The sequence below is a fragment of the Telopea speciosissima genome, chromosome 6 (assembly GCF_018873765.1).
Source record: "Telopea speciosissima isolate NSW1024214 ecotype Mountain lineage chromosome 6, Tspe_v1, whole genome shotgun sequence".
NCBI classification, from domain to species: domain Eukaryota; kingdom Viridiplantae; phylum Streptophyta; class Magnoliopsida; order Proteales; family Proteaceae; genus Telopea; species Telopea speciosissima.
The window spans coordinates 66,256,966-66,278,707 of NC_057921.1; the positions used below are offsets into that span (position 1 = coordinate 66,256,966).

Consider the following 21,742-nt stretch of genomic DNA (forward strand, 5'->3'; position numbering starts at 1 on the left):
ATAGAGATCTTGCTCTCTGAGATTTACCGCTCCGGCAACCTCCTTGGTTGCAAAGGTTGATTCCTCCTAACCACAGAGAGAGAGAGAGAGAGAGAGAGAGCATCCAATCATAGTCATACAAGCTGAAGATTCTACAGGCATTGGTTGCAAAGGTTGATTCCTCCTAACCACACACAGAGAGAGAGAGAGAGAGAGAGAGAGAAAGAGAGCATCCAATCATAGTCATACAAGCTGAAGATTCTACAGGCATTGATACACAATTAACATCCTACATTTACAACAACAGGAAATAATAAAACAAAATAAAGTTTGGAAACAGTAAAATTGCCGATGAAAGAACAGGAAAAATTCTTGCAAACCAGTAATTAATCAACTCACGATACTCTTGTAATTTTCCCTGCTCATGTTTACAATTTTCAATAAGCTCCAAAAGAACTCCTAGAGCAAGAGTGTAAATGGTATTATTTGCTGGGTAGCTTTCCATGTTTTCTGCGTGAGTGTCCCCTGTTGCAAAAATAAATCTGTGGATCTCACACTACGATGAGATTCATGGCTGTGACGGGGAAGGAGATGCTGGAGGTTTGAAATCTGGATACTGCATTCATAAAGATAAATCCACCGCATCAGTTCACATCACAACTTGGGAAACTAGTTTGTCTATGTGTGGCAGATGATCATTGATGGTATCATATTGAAATGCAAATGGAAATAGTATATGAAACTGCAAGTTTTATTGAAAAAGAAAGCAGGAATATTAAGAGTACTAAGAGGCTTTACAGTTGGATATGGTGACAATGCCTGTCTTAGCCCTGGAACTGATTCAGCTTTTACTTCTGTTTTGGGGACTGAATTTATCTGCGGCATAGGATCTGCAGCAGTTTCAACTTTTGGCCCTGCATTCAAATCAGGGACAGCATTTGGGCTTCCCTCTGCGGGTGCTGGTAAAGCCTTTTTATCCAAAGGAGAAGGTAGAAGAGCCGTCCCAATTTGCTGAAATTCCAGAAAAATGGTAGCAGAGAACTATTAAAATTATAGGTGACAAGTGCCCTACTATTAAATAGTTGACTCCAAAAATGTAAATTAAATTTTAATTTACAGAACACTACGTACTTGAGTGTCTACTGTAGATTACAAACATATCATCTTCAAGTATATTGGAAGTCTTTTGTACTAGCAAACTGAATGCATATGCAACAGATGGATCATTAAACAAGCTTCTAAAATGACCTTTAAGATGAAATCAGGAGCTCATGTACACTGTACAGACAAAGCCTGTTTTATGCCCTAATTGACAAGAACAACTCAGCCTTATCCCAACTAAATGGGGTTGGCTGTTTTATGCCCTATTTTACAAGCTTCTCCAACCCACTTTCTTTCTACATCACAAGTCATGACTGCATATCCTTTGGGCACTCAGCATATAATTGCTTCTATTCAAAAACTTCAAAGGGCAATTTTCTATGGTGAAAGTGCAAATATACAGTGAGGTGTGGGCTGATGTGGACTAGTACATTATACAAGTGGGCAATCTAGAGGATGCCATATCAGATAGTCTATCATGCAATGGAGGCAGTTCAAGTGGCTGAAAACCCTGAATTGCAGGTCTCAAAGTGTGAACTGTCAGAAAAGAAGACATTTAACCCCAAGTAAATAACGATGGAGCTTAGCTTTTCCTACCGTAATATCACCAACAAGCTCTTTGGGAGCAACCTTAGTGTTCAAGAACTCCTCAACCTGTTGCAGCGTTTCCTTCCGATCCTGTCAGCGGAAAGTCAATTAATTATCATGTCAAATATAGTAGAACTGAGTTGAGTAGGAAAATTCAATATAATACGGATAGAGCTTTTGTGCATGGGAGATACAACCACCCTACATCACTCCACAGAGAGATAGATAGAGAGAGAGAGAGAGAGAGAGAGAGAGAGAGGCTCATTAATGCGAGATCTTATATGTGGGCTGGGCTTCCACCTCCCAGTCAACAATCTAGACCATACAGTATACCCTGTATCAGACTTAACTGTGGGAATCACATCAAGAAGCCTTCTTAATAGGTCTATCTTAGTTTAGAAATATTAAAGACTGACCAATTAGAAGAAAAGATGAAAATAAAGTGAAAGAAAAAGAAGAAAAAGTGGTTTTTAGTCGCCTTAAAGGGTAACACAAAGAATCCTAGGACTGTGAAACTTAACAATTCAGAGGGTGTTGCCTGCCCATGTGGTGGCAAATGTAACTGTCCAGACAGATAATACTCGGACTGTATGAATGGGATACGGACTAAAAGACCTGCCCTTCTGGCCACAGATCATTGTGCCTACATAAGCTTCTTTAAAGGATTATTTTTTGGAGAACTCAACTTCCTTAAAGGATTAAATGAATAGTTTGAGAGGACATTCATGACTAACTTCAGCAAATAGAAATTTCTTGCTAACAAGTTGAACCAGTGCAGCAGAACCCAAAAGTTGAAGCAGTGTTTCTATCTGCAAAAATCAAGTTCAAGTCATTAAAGTTAATCGACATCAACAAAGTATTCAAGTCCAAGCAGTGAGAAAATTTCGCAGCCAAACCTCTGTAAATGCCAATAAACCTAAGCCAGTTGCCGCTGCAATCCCAAAGGTAACGGGCAAAGCATCAGAACTATCCTGCAATTGATCTATCTTCATTAGCATTAGGAAATGCACATTAATTATAACAAAAAAAAAAAATCCCACAAAGACCCTAGAAATCCAACAGTGCTACTTTTTAAAAAAAATAGATGATCTACAATTACAAGAAACAAACACCGCTGAACAGTTATGATACTTACATCAAGTTGAAGTTCATTACCTTCTCTTTTATCCAGACAAAAGGTTGATGATACATCAAACAGAGAAATATGTGAAGTGTTTTTTTGGGGGGTCTACCTATCTAAAAATGCCCCATGGGACTTTAACTACAGCTACTAGAGAATTAAGGGGAGAGGGGGGGGTGCCTTAAGGTACAAGGTGAAGACAGGAGGGTTGAACCTTTGACCACCTGAGAACCTGCACCAACCAACTGCGCTAGCAGTTGTCTTCAGAAATATGTGAAGTTTGTCAGATGCTAATGCTCCTGATTCTCAAGAAAGGAAGAAAGGAATTATTAACCCCCCAACACCCTCCCAAAAAAAAAAGGGAGAGAGAGAGAGAGAAGCAATACGTCATGGCTAAATTGATGATGGCTAGTGGGTTCCATTCAAAGAAAAGGAGGAAGCATCTATTTGTTCTGACGAGGTGATCAGTTTGATCGAGTTGAGAAACAACAGCGGATGCTTTCAAGTTGCAGTTCAGAACCACTTTGGAATCTCTTTGTCTCTTTGTTCTAGAGACAAAGAGATCGACAAGTCAAATTAGCATTAAGATTTTCACCAAAACCTTGTAAACTTAGAGAGATTCTAACACTTAAAATCAATGAAAATGTAGAGACACTTACTCCAAGTGTATCACTTATTGCCTCTGTCAAGTTGCCAAAATCAAGGCTCAGAGTTCTCTTCGGTGGTATCCAAGGTAGTCCACTATTCTGCAACACTGACTTCATGTTAAAGATTTTCAATACCAAAAACATTGAATCAGAAGAGAAAAGTAAAAAGAAGGCAAAAATATAAGCAGGATTAGAATGAAAAGAAGGACCATCCATCCTCGGGTTCCTTCTGCACCATCTTTAATTGCATAAGCAGATTTGAAACCATTTGCAGTGACCAATTCGGCAACCAATTCAGAACTCCCATCAAACCTGGTTTTAATCACAGTTCCAGCAGAGTTATAACTGAAAGCTAGATTTTTGAGAAGTAGAGAAGAAATTAACTTTAAAGGTAAATACTTATATGATCTAATATAAAAATAGTAACAGTAGATACAAGTAAAAATCACGTAGCCAGACTTTATTTTAAGGAATAAATTCAGTGTTGTTGATTTCCTCACAAAACTATAGATGCATTGATCTAAGGTTTCATGAAGAGGTCATATTAAATGGAAGATCAGCTACTCAAATGTGCAAACCACAGAATCCAACTATGTCATAAACAGGACTGTTCTAATCACTGTTCTGAGACTAGGGATTGCCTTGCCCCACTGGGTTTGGAGGTTTGTTGACTGGATCAAATCACTCGACCTAGGACCGTGGCCCCCAATGAACCTGGCCAGGCTTCATAAAGCTGCTTGTCACAATCCATATGATAGCAGAGTATTCCACACCATGGTTCTCAAGCCTTGAAAACATTACCAAACGTTTAAAGGATCATGACTCATGAGTATTATAGGAGTTCCTCCATAGATCTCCTGAGAAGGAAGAGATACTGGTCCCATGGCTACCCCCTACGTGGGAACATAACTGACAAGTTTCACAAATTCATAATTTATCACCAACTCAATACAAAACAATAATAATCCATATTGCCTACATTACATTGAGGATACACCGAATTCCCCTTGTCAGTTATGCGCTCTAGTATGCATCATGAACTTAGTTGAGATACCGTGCCAACATGATATAGATCTGTATATATTTCACATATGTGCTTAGCTTCCTGCAGTGATTTGGTGGGGAAATGACAAGGACACACTTAAGTACTGAATGGAGTGATGCATAGGAGAAACTAATGAGACAATGGTGGTTGGTCCTTTCTAGAGTTCCCAAGTACATGCCTTGGTTTTGGGTTTTCATACATTATGTTCTTGTTCGTAGAGACCCAATAGTAGTCATTGCATAGTTGGAAAACTCTTATCAACAAATGGGTATATGCGTAGATGAGAACTAGATGACTATTGAAGCAAAATATCAATTAAGCTCGATACTGTTAAACCCCAGAACAGAGTGGTTATAAACTAGAGTATACCATAAAGCTTAGGAAGCCCAACAACTGAAATCAGCTACACTTTTCAGATTCACAATTAGGCTATCGGTTTCTTTAGAACTCTAAAAGAACAAAAGCTTGCCAGAGAGTGAGAGTGGAATCTCTCCGATACAAGGTATAGACATAATATATATAAAAAATTGTAATAAAAGATAGAAAAACAATTACAGGGTTTTAGAATTTACTTGTCTAGAATAAACAATGTAGTATTCTCTGGTCCTTTGAACTTCAAGCTCAGCTTCTTCAAGAACCCCAGCTTGTCTTGACCATTATATGCAATCGACACGGGTTTCTTCTTCAATCCCCGGATATCTGGGCTGCCGACTTTCCGAAATTCTACTGGCGACCTTATATCAAGCAATTGAGCTTCAACATCCTCAGCCAATTTGCCATAAGCATTCTTTGCAGATTCAACACCCCAAGGTTTGGGTTTCTTCAGAACCTGAGATAAAACTAGTGGAAGAGCTAAAATGGTGGCTCCACCAGCTATAATTGCTGGGTTCTGTACTGCAAAACTAACAACACCGTCAACTAGCGTAGCCACATCAAAATCAGAACCATCTCTTGATGTAGATGTTCCCGTAGATTGCCCCAGAGCCTCTTCATATGTGAGAGCTCTTGCAAGTCCACTGCTAAAAACAGAAGACAGAACCACTAGGCTCCCACTGAAATTTCTTGACAGAACTTCAGAAAAATTTGATGGGGAACAACCCAAATTAACAGATTTTGAGAATTTGGCTGTCGAACTTGGAGGAAGAGATAAAATCTTCCCTGGTTCTGTCCTTCTATCAGAAAGAACTGAAACTGGAGTCAGATATGATGCATTCAGGGCCTCCATGGCATAATTCTATACCACAAGATAAGTGATCCAGGCTCTCAAGATATTGACAGAAAAGCTTCCATTCCTATGAGAATTGAAGGTCTTGAAATTCGTTGTTTCCTCTAATTTTTCTTGCAAGGTTGGAGGATGGAAAGCTTTGCTTCAGGGATGGTTGGGACATTTGGATAGAGGCTTGGAGTACGAACAGGAGCTGACATGGAATTGGAAATGGGTATATGGCCAATAGAAGGATTACACGTTGCACATGAGGATGAGAACATTGTTGATCCCATGGCAATATGGGATTCAAGCAGGATGGATTCTTCGCGTTTCGTCAGAATGTGTGGCTCAGAAATATACACTTTTTTTGAAGAGAAAGAAAGATGATGCAATAGTGAAACTTCTAGAACCCAACCATTATGCGTTAACAAGGATTTTGTTGATGAATAATAATTAGTATTTATTAGGAACACTCTTGAAGGAAACAAGTTTATCACGTAGATTTAACCTCTCTATGTATAATTATACACTAATACTTATCTGCTAATTACTATTTTAAGATGTTGTTAACAATTATAGGGAAAATGATTTCCTGAGGGAGCGTTGCGATTGTGCCCACACACATGGGGGCAAAATGACCACCCTACCCCCATGAAATGTGAAATGACCCCAACTTGATGCTTCCACATGCACTATCATTGGTCCCGTGTGAGGGGCGGCGCTCCCCCACATGAAACACTTTCCCATAATTATATTAATGGTTTTATTTAGGATAAATTACATGTCTTCCCCTGATTTTCAAACGAAACTCAAATCACCCCTTCTCTTAGACCCCAATATGATAAATTAGTTCCTACCGTTAGTTTTATGTTGTTAAGTGATGATGTCAGCCAATTAAATAAATTTAAGTCCCTAACTATCCTTGATCAGTGTTGATTTACGATTTCACCCTTGAAACTACAAACCACAAAATCAGTCATCTTCCTCATATGACCAGCAACCTACTGCCACTGGTCCTTGCATTTTTCCCCCCTCTTCTTGCATCATCTTCCTATAGCCCACACACCCTTTCCCTTTCTTCTTCTTCTTCCTCCCGCAACCCTATCAACGCACCCTTTCCCTTTTCCTTCAATCATGGTGAATTAGAATCCATTCACCGAGGCGGTTTCAGCTGCGGGCAAGGGGTGTCCAAAGGTATTTTGTAAAACATACTAAAACCTAGAAGGGATTTGTGAACCCTAAGATGGTGGGAATCCATTCACCAGTCATAAAAGATTGGGATTTGGGAAGGATTTGTGAGAATAGTTGCAGAGTAGCCAAGTTGTACTTTGTGTACTTGAGAGGAAACTATAAGTGGGCCTAGGGACTAGGGTTGATAAGGATCATTGGGCTGTAACCAAGCGGGGTTGGTTTAACTGAAACTAAGCGTATAAATTGGGATCCTAAGTCTAAGCCCAATCCTGACCGGAGGCATGGTAACCATTAAATACAGTCTGGGTTTGGATCTGACTCATATGGATGCAAATCTGAAGGCCAAGCCATGCCAACTGTCCATCCACCTGTCCAGTCATCCAGGTCTCCTCGACTAGGGGTGTCAAAAGTTGGCCCAAATTCATAGACCTGAATTGATCAGTTGAAGCCTAAGACCAGTCCAATTGATTACTAAATGTGTCAAGCTCAAGCACCAACTGATTAATAGTTGAGGATAATACTTTCACTTTTGTAATACTTGTTTCCACCCCAGAAGACAAAGGGTTTGATGTTGAGGCGAAAAGAGACATCCTCATCATGGTGTCCAAGTGGAGGTCGATATGGAGAGCTTTGCTAATGACCTTGTGGCACCAGGTGAGAATGAAGATGCCCATGTCGGTGTTGTCGATGCAGATGATGAGATTGGTGGTTCCGTAGCTTATGGGTCAAGGATGTAATTGTTCAAAACATGAGAGTGTTTGTAATTAGACCAAAATACAGGGGAGGGCCATTTAATTATCTTCAAATTACTTTGTGAGGTAACAAGTTAGTACAGTTAAAGTGTCCTGAAATTTTTAAGACGTTTAAATGTTGGGTAAAAGGAAATTTTGCTGCCACACTTGTAGTAGGAATGTTCCTGCTACAAGTCTAGTAGCCAAGAAAATGAGATCTTAAAGGGTATTTTAGAAAATATCAAAATGTAAAAAGGTATTTATGAACCTAAAGGGAAAGTGAATTATTCCATTTCCTTGGCTGTCAGCCTCCTTGTAGCAGAAACATGTATAGCAGCAATTTTATATTTTTTCAAAAGAATGGTATCCAATTGTGTAGCCTGGATGGTGGACACAAAAAGCATCCCAAACACCTAAAATTACCACCTTACCCTTATATAAAAGTGATAATATCTAATTTGTATAGTTTTCGTTTAATATTCGAGAATTTCACAATGATTAGTTTTCTTTTGTCATAGAGATTAGTGATGTGATTTTGTGATTGGATTTTATAATCGTAACTTCCATATATCTCTCTTTATGATCTTGTGTAACAGAAAATAACCTATTATTTCCATTTGTCCTCTCTAGAAGAAACAAAAAAACAGTACAAACTAAGCTCAATTAAAACTACACCCCAAGCCCTTTTACATTTTTTCTTCTTAATTAGTTGCTCGCTTCGTGTTTCCTACTAATGGAGATTCGGCCGGTAAATCAATCGAAGATGATTTTCAAATTCACCGGTCACAGCCACCAAAAAAGAAGACAGTGCATGCGGGCCCACGTTATTCTTCCTTGGACAAAGGCAAGTAATAGCGCATATCTCTTATCTGTGTGCCTCTGTCTCCATTGGTGCTTTCCTGGTAGCTAGGGGAGCAGAGAAAATAGTACTCTTAGACCTTTCCATTTTTGGTAATATTGATTGCAGGTTGGGGAAGAGTTTTGACTTCCACTCCATTGGTTTCTATGTCCATCTTGCTTGCTTCTGCTATGATTCCTTTCTTACGGTACATGCAGTAAAGTATCAACTGGAAGAGACCCAATGGGCTTCCAATGAGGTTCGGACACTGCTCACCATCAGAAAAACAGCAACAATTAATGTCAAATAATTTGGTATAAAAATGTTAAAACTCATCAGTTGTTGGAGATGTTGAGGGTTATAGAGTCATTCGACTCTTCTACTTTCGCCTGCCTAGTACTGTCGTGCGCCCCAACATACAATTTCGGTGGAAAGTATCGCCTTACCCCCCTCGAGCAAGGTGCTTGGGCAGGGGTAAGATGGTACATTCTACCTTGCTTGTGTATAGCACGCGCACAACAATAGGGGCAGGCGGAAGTACGTAGAGGAGTCGAATTGTAGTTTTGTATCGATTTGTTCAGGTCCTTGGTATCTTCATATATTTGAGGAGTTGTCTCCACTTAATGCCTAAGGAAATAAAGAAAATGTACGAAATAGTTGGTATATATACAGACCGCAAGGAAAAGATCATGACTTAGTAGACCATATGCCATCCAGAGTGAGCTAGCCAGGAATGAGAAGAGGGATAAGGAGAACGGCATGAATTCCACACTCTTCGTCTTTATCACTTGCTTCTGTAAATGACAATAACACAAATGCCTTTTGGTGAATTGAAAGCTTACAAAATCTCATAAAATAAAGTACAAAATATGTAAGTTAGTTTTAAAGAGAGAGTGACAAGGTCCTTATAAGGGACCTGGCTTTCCTCCCGCCCATGATGGGGAGCTGGAGGATCCAACCCAGCAAAAACAGGGTGGTTTGATCATTTCACAGGCCCCCTCCCGCCACCCGAATTGCCTTATAAGCTACCGTACTTAAGTGTGATGAAACTAAATGAGAGAGAGAGAGAAGGAAATGAGCACTAACCACAGCAACCAGTGGAGAGCCGTACATGGCAACAGAGGCCACAAGTCCAACACTCCCAACAAACACCTTGCGCTGACGATGGCTATGTAATGCAAATGTTGATACTAATGCGGTGATGCAAATTCCCGTTATCACAGGTACCGCTACCAAAGCAACCACCTTCTGCACTCTCTCACGTCCATTACATCCATTAACAATCATTCTCTTCCCATATTATAGTTTCCCACTTAGAGTTACACACAAGTGTGGGACCTGGCTCTCCTCAAGCCACGGGAGCTGCAGGATCAACCCAGCCAAACCAGTGGGGATCTTTATCCCCTCCAGTTTTCTGTCTGATCCAGTTCCCCGTGCTCTTTAACAAGGGGGACACAATGATCACCCTATCCTTACCCGAACACTCTGTTCAAGTGGGGTCTACCCCCCTTATTAGAAGCACTGGCCGGAACTGGGCCAAGAAGATCCAAATGCATGACCCGAACCAACAAAAAAAAAAAAAAAAAAAATTTTACTTGCCTTGCCCTTTGCGGAAGCAAACCAAAAGTATATGAGTATAAAGGTGGACTCCATAAGAACTCCAAGGCCATTAATGGTGACAAGTGGGAAATTTTCCCACTTGTAGCTTACCACAGGCAAACCATACCATGTGTATAGGAAACAGTTGAACAAAGCAACAATGTAAGGTATACATGAGTACTCCTCAGTGCTTCTCTTCCTTATCACCCTTCTGAAAGTTAATCTGTTGAAACAAAGAACAGAAAGCTTATAATAACCTCATTAAATTTACAGTAGTAGCAAATGGTCTTTCTTTGAATGTAAGAAAGGAATTACATGGGTGCTGCAAATAGAAGCAAAGAAGTCGCATTTCCTGCAACAAGTACCATGGATGAATGTTCAGTAAGACACATTACTAAAATGGTCAGAGATGTAAGGAAATAAAGAAAACCAGAAGGCAAAAGTACCCATTATTCCAACAGCCAAGCGCAAGGCAACTCCCATGGTTTTGCTCCCTTAGTGAATGAGACGAGGAGAGAGGATCTAACTAGTGATGTTCCAGTTGATCTGTTGGACAACCGTTGAAGGGATGCATATAAATAATGCAAATGAGAGAGAGAGAGAGGGTTAACTTGTGGAAGGAAATCATTTGGTTTAATAACAATCTATAGCCGATGTGAGATTATTTTTACTTGCAGGCCTTTTCTGGGCTCTGTCTTCCTGGGTGGAGTAGGACCCATCATCGATAGAGGCCCAACTGATACCATATTAAGCTTCCATCTTAAAACCAATTGATTCAAAGTGGGATGGCCTTTTTGTGGCTCTTATACTTGATAGTCAGAACACCCACAGCTGATGTGGGATTATTAACTCAACATTAATAAAAAAAAAGACAAAACAAGATAGAAGAGGGAGACACAAAACATAAGGAATTCCTTACTGTTTTTGTTCTTTGGTTAGTGGAACATGTCACATAGCTTGTGAAGACTTCCACTAATCCTATCCACTTGTGATACATCTCTTAGCCGAATAGTGCAATTCTTCTTTTTATTCTCTTTCTTATAAATGACTGTGACACTTGGAGTCAAGAGTAGAATCATTTTCCATCTTGGGAATCAAAATATGCTTCCAACACACTCTAAAATGCTATTTTGTGGTTTAAAATTAACTAAAACATCAAAAAACTAAAAGGAAGAGGAACTCTTTCTTGTGCTGTTGGGTTTTCCCATATTCACAAAATTATGTATTTATCTGTTCCCAGCATTTAGGGTTTCTGATGCCTTATCTAACTCTAATTATTGTGACTTGTAAGATAGAAATAATAGATAATATAATTAATATGATACTGTGATGGTGATGGTCCAAGTGGATTGCAATTTGCAAAACCCTTCTCTCTCAATATATATATATGGATATTTTGGTGGATTAGGGAAAGTCTCCAACCAGTCTTAAGTCTACTATTCTACTATAGAGTATAAAGAAACATCTCTTCCCACACTTACACAAACAGAGTAAAATTAGATGAAAAGATGAAGTAGTATATATATTACAATATCACAATGGACGGCTTGGGAAAATTATCTCCTCCAGTTCTTGTTTACTGTTTCTCTACCTTTATGATGTGTAAGATTGGCTAGAATTTGTCTCATTGGAACAGATTCTGGGCACATTTATGATTGATCAGGTAGGGTCAGACCAGTCTAACCCGCAAGTCTTTTGATTGGTATTGGTCAAGAACACAGTAAGTGTATTTGGGTATATGCGGAAGGAATTTTTCTCCTCTCAGGTTCCATGTCCGGTCAGGTTCATAAGTTTCTCTCATAGGGAGGGCGGAAATGACGACCTCACCCCACCCGGGCAGTGTGTTCGGGCAGGGGGTGAAGTCGTCATTTTCGCCCTCCCTATGAAAGGAACCTACAAACCTGGCCGGGCAGGAAACCTGAGAGGAGTTAGATTCGTGGGAAGATACTGTCAGGGATAAATATGTTACATGAGAAGAGATTTTTAAGGATAGATGATTAGTGTGTCACATATGAAGGCAAAAGTTTTTCTGCATAGTTAGATTTTGGTCATCTAGCTGTGCACCACAGAAGGATGATTTGTTAATTTCCATTGTTTCATAGATTAGACAGATTTTAGATTGATCATATATTCCTGTTTTTTTTGTTAATGGAATGATCATATATTCCTTCTTGTATTGATACTTTGTTTTATATTCGATAGATTATAAATTTGATTAACCATTTTGTTTTTAAAATTTGAATTTAATTGGTTTTCATAGCTTTACATTGCTCATGGCCCAATCTATCAAACCTAAGTTTAATATTATAGTAGGAGATCCTTGCATGGTTCTATTCTAATCCACAAAATAAATATACCTAATGGTAGATATTAGGGCTGTTTAGGGGTGCGGGATGGAGCATCATATAGGAGGGGTAGAGAGGTCATTTCAAAGGAGAAAGGGGACATAGAAACAAAGGGTGCAAGCTTAAGGTAAACCGACAGTGTACCCAGTCTTTTCCTATAAATATTATTAAAATGTTAAAATACCCTAAAAAGCTGCCACGTGATCAATTAAAGGAGGCCCACATTTTGAGGTTATTCTTCCCACCTTCAGTTGTAGTTGTTCTGTGACTCGTCTGGAACATTGTTCCAACGTTAATAAAATTCCATTATCAAAAAAAAAAAAGAAGATTATTCTTCCCACATATCAAGTTTGACTCAAAATGGACTTGGCCAAGTGGGAAAGTAGAGCTTTGAAGAACTAATCTAAACTATGCCCTCTCTATCCAACAATTAGAATAGCACATCAATCGTCCACATGGCACAATAAAACTGGTTCATTTACGAAGCCCTTCTCAAATAAATTCATGTAAAATAGTTTTTTCCATATATATTATTTAAGTAAATAAATCATTTTTTTTTTAGATGCACGTATATAATAAAAATGAAAAAGTGGAATCTTATGTTACAACTGATTTTGGTAAACAATCAACAAGTTTTCCTTTTCTATTAAAAGTTTTAGATATGGAATTAATGGTTGTAGCTGAGTTATGATCAAGCTTTCAATTAGGAAGCAAAGTGGTCGAAGTTAATCTCCATTAATAGTTCTTTTTGGTCCAAGTGACACCAAAGTAATGGCACAAGATAATCTCTATAAGTATAAGAAGATATATATATCAAGGACCTTTATCCCCTCAAGTACAGTACACTGTCAAGTTCACCAAAACGGTACATCTGACGGTGCACATGCACTTGGGGAGTGTTTTAAACAAAAGTACTTTAAGGTGCACCGTCAGATGTACTTTTTTTGGTGCACTTGAGGTGTACTGTACTTGGGGTGATAAAAATTCATATATCAATCGCCAACATATCCAAGCAGAGTGCAGGCTTGGTAGGCGATACTCCTCTTCATTTCATGTATGGAGTAAATTATACTCCTCAATTATATATCTTACCATCGTAGTAGACGACGTAGGTTTTGTAAAACCGAACCATGTTAAATCTGTTTGTCTATCGAAATGGATAGTTAATTTCCAAGTGACACCCTTCTGGTTTGTAACATGGATGAGTCATGGGATATGGGGATCCTATTCCCACCCACACTCATTTATTTTTATTTATTTTTTGCATCAAATACCCCGCAAGCGGGGCGATGATGATAGCGGTGAAGGAATTCCTCCTTCATCGCGGCTTAAGGAAAATTCAGTCCTAAAAATATTGTTGTTGTTATTCTTCTCATTTAATATGTCATTATTACCCTATTAGCTAATTGATGGTTATTTTCCCCAATCTAACTAATCGAAAATGAGCGTCCATAGATTGAGAATTGGAGACACTATAGTGCCCTTCTATTTCTTCTTGATTTTGCCTGGTTTGATTTTTAAGGATAGGGTTCATCGGCCAGGTTAGGAACATAGAATTAAGCTCAACCCAGACGGTCTGGGTTTAGAGTGAGATAAAGGTTAGCTGGGTTAGAGTTGGGCCTTGGTACCTAACAAAATGCAACCAAGCTTTATATAGCGGCCCAAGCCCAATATTGGATCCAGACTGGATTATCCAGTTCCCATGCCTGGACCAAGCCTATGAAGTAGACGCATTGGAGGCCCAATACGATAAGTGGGCCAGACTGGATTATCCAGTTCCCATCACTGATGAGTGAGTGATGAGTGATGACCCTTTTTTTTTTTTAAATTCTCTGAAACCGATGGGAAAACTGTTGGTAGAACGAAGATAACAATGATTTGGGTTTTTGTCCCATAAATGTTTGGTTGCCTCATTTATATTCTGGTGCCCTTTTTTCTGGGTCATTAATTGCATATCGGATGATACTATCTATCTATCGATATTGATATCAATATCAGTCTCCGATGATACCAATATGTATCGGATGATAGGGGTAGTATGATACCGATACCTTGATCCATGGTGTGTTGTTTGGAAAGGGGTGAAACCACAAAAATCTGCCAAAACACAAAGCTAGTCATGAACCACATTATTATATATATATATTAAAAAAAAATGAAAAAGCCTAAAGAATTTGGGAGATAAAGTGTCATAATTAATAAATTAAACACTATTACCAATCCTTAAAAGCTAGGGGTCGCCAACTTCTATTTGTCAAATATGACGGAGTCTTATTAATTAATCCGCTCTGTTTCCCCATAAATTAAATTAAAACAAAAACAAGCATTAATGAATCATAAATGACCAAAACCCTTATCCGGACTTATCCTATCTATCTATATGAGTCTAATTGAGTTACTGAGACGAGGAAATACTGTCTTGGAACCTGGAGCTCTCTAATCTAACCTAATTGCCGTCTGTTCTACCAACCTTTCTTCCTGGCTTTCAAATGAAGTTTCGGTTTTGACCAAAGCCCATTCCGTGGGGGTTCTCTCTTTCTCTCTGTCTCTCTGTCTCTCTCACACACAACTAAATAGTTAGGTTGAGTAAGAAGACTAACTGGCTAACCTTATCTAAAGTCTTAACCTACCTTTCCATCGAGTGGTTCTAAGTTTCAGTTTGGCTGATTGGAAACCCCAAAATGACACTTGCATATGTAGTGTGCGGATTTGAGCTTTAACTATCTTAGGTCATATATAGAATTGTACATCCAGAAATTACATTTGAAAACTCACTCAACTCTGATTTGAGAAGATAAAATATAATTGTATTGCTCTCTCTCTCTGTCTCTCTCTCTCTCTCTCTATCAATCCTAACAATCCTAGAGAAATTTTGATAATGTATTTATACATGCAATGCCCCGATAGCCAAGAATCTAATACAAATAAGAAAAGAGAGTAAGAGTTAGATTAGGATATAAAATCTAATCCAATCTCCACCTATTTAGTATGTTAATTTGATACAGTTTGATAGCATTTGGGTTGTGTTTTGTATGGATTCTCGAAATAAATTATGGGTCAACAACATGTATATTGAAATCAAATTCTTCTCTATTGTGTCGTTTCAGAATGCATTCTACACCTAGAATATAAATTTAGGATCCTCTACAGCTTGGGGTTGAGTGCCATGTGGTTTTTATACCAATCCAATAATTGGTAAATAGTTACCGGACATTTTTGATTTTAAATTTTAAATTTTAAATTGAGCTCGTCTACGAGTGATCTTAATTTTCACTATGGCAACTATGGCAAAATTTAGGTGAGCTTGAGTGATGTGTCCTATCCACACTTAATGTGAGGTCACCATCATATTTCATACCTTTTTCTGTCTGTCCAACCATGCAATGACCTACCCATATTAAATGAGAAGAAAATAGAGATGAGGATGAGCGGGAGCGGGAGCGGGAGCGGGGATTGGAGAGGTCTGGCCCCATATAAATCTGTAATCTCTCATCATTATTGGACAAGAGCTGAGAGAATTGCTGCAACTTTATTGCAGGTCCTCTTAAGGGAAATTAAGGGTGCTCTTACTAGTTACTACCAGGCTTCTTCTGAATTGCAACTATATATGAATTTATCCAACTTGTATTCATTCCGACTTATAAAGTTGCTGTCTCATTAATCCCTATATCTTCAAGTGGTGAAGGACACCACAGGGCATTAACATTGAATTGCAGCTCACATTTTCAGTAAATAATTATCCTTTTGTTGATGAAAAATTACCATGCACCTTTACAAATATTTTTTTTTTATAAAAAGAATTTATTAACGCTGGAACAAAGTTTCAGAAAAATCGGCATACAAGGCAAGATGAATAAAGGGGGGAGGCGGGAGGGGAATGAAATTGGAAATTTACAAGTACTGGAGAAGGACATTGGAAACTTCTTGGTCATAATGGTATAACTAACTTCAAATCTTGTCAGATATGATAATTACAAATTTTAGATAGATTCTTTAGTTCTATCATATTCTCTTATGAGTGATAACATGGGCAATGACGTCTTTTTATCTTTTTAAGTGTTGAATGTATGGTTGGATTCTCAAGTGAGGTACACTTGAGAGGATAAAAAACCTTAGATTAAAGGTTTGTACTTATTATTTTAGACTTGCTTGAATGCAAGAAAGGGATAAGACAAACTCAACCTTATCCCAACTTAATAGGATTGGTTAATATGAATCCAAACAAAACAAAGTAGAGAAAATGACATTTTAACGTCTATGTATTTTGGGATTTCAGTGATATACTCACAACTTAGACCCAAGCCAATTAGGACTGATTAAAAAACATCTTACAAAGGAGCAAGAAATGTAAGAAAATTATGAAGTTACTATCTTCTTATTGGACGAAGTCGATAATACCGCCTTAGGTCTTGTACGATCCCTTCTCATGCCCATCCAAAGGCCTCGGTCCTTTGACCGTGGCTGAAGGAAGACCGTCCCCAGACAGAAAACTGAACCTAACTCATGGACAGAGCAACAATCTCTAGGTTTCAGACCCTCATGGCCTCATATCTGCAACAAGTGACATGTTCAAAAGTATAAAACCTCCATAGTAAGGATTCAGCATTTAGGTATGAGCAGGATTTTAGTATTCACAATTGGGTTTTAGTCAGATCTGGTCATCAGGGAGTGAAGGAGAAAGATGGATTGCAAGGGCTAAGAGCCATTAATTCAGGACTTCAAATTTGCAGAATTAAATAATTCCACAAGATGATTACGGTGAATACACCTTAGTCATCACTGAACCCCACAAATTCCTTTTTCTTTTTTTTTTTTTTTTGTCTTCCTTAAATTTTTGTTAGTACTATTTTATTTTTTCAAGGGTTTTGATTCCAGGAAAGGGGACTTCAATCTGACTTAATGGGAATCCACAATCTAGTCACTTGAAATTAAAATTTTTTATTCCATTCAAACAAGTTGTACTTTTTTTTAAAATCTGAAATTTAATTATTTCCATTAAGAATCTGAGAAAATTAAATTATTATAACAGATATAGACAAAAGAGGATAAATTATCTTTCTAACTTTACTATTTGTAGGGTAAGGGATCAATAAATCCAAAGGATTTTTTTTGGGGGCATTTTAAGAACTTAGTATATGGATAATATTATACATGGAAAATTGGAAATGACGACAACTACAAGTCAACCCAATTTTTTAGTGCCTGTTTGGTAGTAACTGTCGTTCCATACTTCTCAACTGTTACTCTAAAAGATCCCTTCTCTCTAAGGAAATTTCTCTCGTACCTAAATGTCTTGTCCTTTACCCTTCCCTCCCCCCCCCCCCTCCCCCAAAAAAAAACTCTTAAAAATAAATTTTTGAAAAAAAGAATGTCACCTGATCGTGTGCTGTGGCGTGCACTTGGGCCTAGACACAGCCAGGTGTGAATGACCGACACACCCTTCCCTTTCCATGGGGTCAGGTGATCATTTCGCTCCCGATTGTGTCTAGGCATAAGTACACACCACATCACATGGGTGGCATTTTTTATTCTAAATTTGTTTATTAAAAAAATCCCCATATCCACATTATGGGGTTCTTATCTCACATTCTGACCTCGTGAGATGCACAATGACACACTCTCTCTTCTTTATGTGAGCTCTCTTTTGATAAAATCTTTTTTTTTTTAATCTTAATTGGTGTGATGTGAGAGACAATGTAATGAATTATCTCTTATTGTTATGTTTAAATATACTTTTAAAATACTTGTTAAAGTATATATTACATGATTATTAATAGAATTAATCTCCATGTAATTAACCATATATTAATATTAGGGAGAGGGTTCTTGTGCAAGCCACATAAGGAGAATGCACCGTTTTTTACCAAGAAAAAAAATAGGGAAATGCATCCATGAAGGGTGATGGAGTGGTTTCATAAATAAAGGGCAAAGAGGTCATTTCATGAGAGAACCCTAAATTCAAGATACTTAAAGGCTAATGAATCCACATGCCCTTACACTACATGATAACCCATGGAGTCTACATTGACACACACACTCTCTCTCAATAAATATGTGAACTCCTATTGGATGGTTCGTCTCCCGCCCTCTCATTGACGATGTTCTTCACTCTAGCATTGCAAGAAACCTCTATCCTTAATCTAATTATGTATTAAAATAATTTGATGCTCTATTTGATCCAGTATTTTAATGAGAAATTTTAGAGATTGTGCATTATATGATTGAAGGTGTCCATGTGAATGCTAAATGAAATATAAAAGTTAAATTAATTAGGCGAATAATATGTAATTAAATTATTTGATAAATAAAGTTAAAAAAATAATAATGAAAATACATCATTAAAGAATTAGTGAGAAGAAGTAATGAGAGCATTTATTGAGAATGAAAAAAACAAAGAAGTATTTCATGGGCAGATTTGGATAATTATAAGTTAAAATGGAAGTGACAAAATTTCACCTCTTTTTGGTTTGACAGAAGCAGTCTGTGGCCACTGCTACTCCCACGCAGCTTCCCTCTGTTTGTTGTTTCTGTAGCTCTTCCAAGTTCCAACCCTCTCTTTGAGGGGTTTTGCCAATTTGGGAGAACTCTTAAGTCCCAATTCTCAACCTTTACAAATCCTCTTGTGACTTGTACCATGAAACCTTAAAGGGAATAATCACAGTACTCCCTACTCCACCTACAAGTATCCACATCTTAGGATTTCTACCAGAGTTTCTACCAGACTACTCTCCAATCTCTACTCTCTCTCTTTCTCTCTGCCGAAATACATGGACAAACGTCGCCGAAAACAAGCCAAGACAGTCGACAATGACTCTGAAGGTCAGTTTTTTCCAGTCTAATCTGCCATTCTTAATTATATTCCTTTTCTTTTCTTGCTTTAATTTCCTGAGCTAAACTTTAATGGGTTTTCGTGTTTCTTTTTCTCCCCCTTCTGTTCTTTCTCTGTGTTTTTTTTGTGGTTGTATTGGGACAGAAGTGAGTAGCATTGAGTGGGAAGTTATAAAAATGACAGAACAAGAAGAAGATCTCATCTATAGGATGTACAGACTCGTCGGAGACAAGTAAGAGCAACTTCTGACCAAACAATTTTGATATTGAATCTATTATTTTTCACATTTTTGTTTTTAAGGGTTCAGTTATGAGTCTTTGACTGCACTTGTTCGCACTAGTACCCTGAAAGAGAGGAGATAACACAGGAAAATTATCTCCTCCAGTTTCCCAATGCCTCTAATAAGTAGGGTGGAGTAGGGTGGTTATTGTACCCCCTTTGTTAGATTTATTGGGAAACTGGGCTAGGAAGGGAACTGGAGGGGATAAATTAAGATCTGAGATAACACTGGCATCCAATCCTGATCTTTATCCCCTCCAGTTTCCAGTCCCCCTAAAAAAGGGGCTTAATGACCACTCTACCCCTGCCCAGATGAGGTCCACCCCCCTTATTAGAGGGACTGAGGGAACTAAAAGAGATAATTTTCCTCCTTACTAGTGGGTTAATTAGGTTTAATGTACTCATTAGAAGGAGGAGTATATATATATATGAACTATGAAATTAATTATAGAAGATAAGGACAGCACATAGTAACTTACAAGAACATGGTCATTTCGTTGATGCTATGTTTGTCACGTGGCTAACTATACCTCACCTACCTAATTTTATTAACACCCTTTGGATCAGACCTTAGAGGTCATGATTTAATACTTGGAAAAAAACAGAAAACCCAGAAGTGAATAACAAAACAAAACAAAAAAAATAAAAAGAAAAAACCCATCAGGCCATCAGGGGTGGAAATGACGATTTAATCACACTCAGGCAGTGTGTTTTGGTGGGGGGGGGGGGGTTAGATCATCATTTCCGTTCCTCTACGAGAAGAATCGGACAACCATACCGGATAGGGATCCTAAGAGGATAATGATCGGATTCGATTCCGACCTTAGAGGTAATGGTGTAATACTTGGAACAGAAGCCATCCACAAAAAAACATCAGGGCCATCTCTCTCTCTCTCTCTCTCTCTCTCTCTCTAACTAGCTTTGTTTTAAGTTGTTTGAATGAAGTAGTAGAGATTAGATGAATGTATGATTGAATGGTAATGTTTTGTTTTGGTTGGGTGAAGGTGGCATTTGATAGCAGGGCGTATTCCAGGACGGACAGCCGAAGAAATAGAGAGATTTTGGATAATGAGAAAAGGTGAAGGTTTTGCGAGTCTCAGACTTCAAAAAGCTACTTAATTTGGGCCCTCCTCCTTCATTTTTCCTTATCTTTGCTTCTTTCTATTCATTCTTAGTTTTTTTCCTTCTTGTTTTTTGGTTTTGTTTTGTTTTAAGAGCCCCATTGTAATCTTGTCTGTGGAACGCGGAAATTGCATATTCGCAATCACATTATCTTTTCTAGTGTGTGTGTGTGTGAACCCTTCGTATAATTTCTTGAACCGACAAGTCAACCTTCTTGATTTATAGGTTTTTTTTTTTTTTTTTTTTTTGGGGTTGGAGGGGTTATCCGTATCCTTTGTAGGGTTCTGTTTATCTTCTTCGGCTCTTCCAGAAAATTCCTCCCTAAAGCTAAACTGATTGTTGTGAGCTTGATGATCAGTAGTAATGATGTGAGGGATAATACCCAGCCCAGCCCAAGTCAGGATATTAGAGATGTGACATTCATTTCACATTCTGGTTGGCAGCATTTAGAGCTTATTGTTCTTAGCTCTACCAGCAGATATCATATCCAGAATGGAAGGATTTCAGGCCTTAAGGGGTGATAAGAATGATCCCGTACCCATCCTCTCTATTTGTCAAAAAAAAAGAAAAGGAACGATTTTCCAAGGACATACATTAATTGACTTGCCAAAGTAGCAGAAGAGAGAGGAGAGAGAAGAGAGAAATGCTCTCCCTCTCTCTCTCAGGGAAAAAAAAAAAACAAATAAATTACCCTTTATCTTCATCGTTTCTTCTCTTTTGTTTTGCTTTTATTATCATTGGGTAGACAATTTAAAATTTTTTTTTTTTAGTATATGGGTTTGTGCATCTGGCCCATTTAATTTCTTATCATGGTATTTTGTGTTATACCCATATCTTATCTTGATATGATTTACGACAAACATTAATATAAAAAAAAGCAAAACAGGAGAGAAGAAAGGAAGAAATGAGATGACATGGCATGAAATGGCTGAAAAAAATAATATAGTATGTGTTGCGTCAAGAACTGTGTTGGAGCGAGCTATTCCTGCAATATGGCATTAGCAAGAGAGGGTCGGGCTCAGCCGGTTTCTCCACTCCGATGCCTAAGTCAGAACTCTTAGCAACAGATAAGAATAAAAGAAATTAGATGATCATGAAAGGAATTTACCCTGTTATTTATA

General features: G+C 38.1%; 3 protein-coding genes across 4 annotated transcripts; 1 reads left to right on the forward strand and 2 right to left on the reverse strand.

Annotated features, from left to right (window-relative positions):
• Positions 1-249: 249 nt before the first annotated feature.
• LOC122664193 (rhodanese-like domain-containing protein 4, chloroplastic) lies at positions 250-5,884 on the reverse strand. 2 transcript variants are annotated; one of them, XM_043859907.1, is made up of 8 exons: positions 5,053-5,883; positions 3,645-3,747; positions 3,448-3,534; positions 2,565-2,639; positions 2,403-2,477; positions 1,678-1,758; positions 778-990; positions 250-595 (listed from the first exon to the last, which is right to left on the reverse strand). In XM_043859907.1, exons 1-8 carry the CDS (start codon positions 5,703-5,705, stop codon positions 548-550), a joined length of 1,335 nt encoding a protein of 444 aa, XP_043715842.1. In that variant the 5' UTR covers positions 5,706-5,883; the 3' UTR covers positions 250-547. The 2 variants fall into 2 exon arrangements, with proteins under 2 accessions (XP_043715842.1, XP_043715843.1); XM_043859908.1 differs by lacking the exon at positions 250-595 and adding an exon at positions 1,111-1,178 and having other exon boundaries at positions 905-990; positions 5,053-5,884.
• Positions 5,885-8,541: 2,657 nt separating this feature from the next.
• On the reverse strand, positions 8,542-10,551 carry LOC122664834 (bidirectional sugar transporter SWEET3). Its single transcript, XM_043860839.1, has 6 exons — positions 10,493-10,551; positions 10,362-10,398; positions 10,047-10,269; positions 9,534-9,695; positions 9,122-9,241; positions 8,542-8,715 (listed from the first exon to the last, which is right to left on the reverse strand). Exons 1-6 carry the CDS (start codon positions 10,527-10,529, stop codon positions 8,542-8,544), a joined length of 753 nt encoding a protein of 250 aa, XP_043716774.1. The 5' UTR covers positions 10,530-10,551.
• Positions 10,552-19,157: 8,606 nt separating this feature from the next.
• On the forward strand, positions 19,158-20,618 carry LOC122666068 (transcription factor TRY-like). The gene is made up of 3 exons (XM_043862179.1): positions 19,158-19,210; positions 19,365-19,452; positions 20,504-20,618. Exons 1-3 carry the CDS (start codon positions 19,159-19,161, stop codon positions 20,616-20,618), a joined length of 255 nt encoding a protein of 84 aa, XP_043718114.1. The 5' UTR covers position 19,158.
• The last annotated feature ends 1,124 nt before the right edge of the window (positions 20,619-21,742 follow it).

What these genes read in the sequence shown, in the direction of transcription:
- LOC122664193 (XM_043859907.1), bottom strand. Translation starts at nt 5,705, where the DNA reads ATGGAGGCCCTGAATGCATCATATCTGACTCCAGTTTCAGTTCTTTCT. An exon ending in AAGGAACCCGAGGATGGATG is followed by an intron (nt 3,535 to 3,644) that starts GTCCTTCTTTTC and finishes TCAGTGTTGCAG; the next exon opens with AATAGTGGACTACCTTGGAT. An exon ending in CAATAAGTGATACACTTGGA is followed by an intron (nt 2,640 to 3,447) that starts GTAAGTGTCTCT and finishes GATCAATTGCAG; the next exon opens with GATAGTTCTGATGCTTTGCC.
- LOC122664834 (XM_043860839.1), bottom strand. Translation starts at nt 10,529, where the DNA reads ATGGGAGTTGCCTTGCGCTTGGCTGTTGGAATAATGG. An exon ending in GCTCTCCACTGGTTGCTGTG is followed by an intron (nt 9,242 to 9,533) that starts GTTAGTGCTCAT and finishes TGTCATTTACAG; the next exon opens with AAGCAAGTGATAAAGACGAA. An exon ending in GTCATGATCTTTTCCTTGCG is followed by an intron (nt 8,716 to 9,121) that starts GTCTGTATATAT and finishes GATGGTGAGCAG; the next exon opens with TGTCCGAACCTCATTGGAAG.
- LOC122666068 (XM_043862179.1), top strand. Translation starts at nt 19,159, where the DNA reads ATGGACAAACGTCGCCGAAAACAAGCCAAGACAGTCGACAATGACTCT. An exon ending in AGTCGACAATGACTCTGAAG is followed by an intron (nt 19,211 to 19,364) that starts GTCAGTTTTTTC and finishes GTATTGGGACAG; the next exon opens with AAGTGAGTAGCATTGAGTGG. An exon ending in TACAGACTCGTCGGAGACAA is followed by an intron (nt 19,453 to 20,503) that starts GTAAGAGCAACT and finishes GGTTGGGTGAAG; the next exon opens with GTGGCATTTGATAGCAGGGC.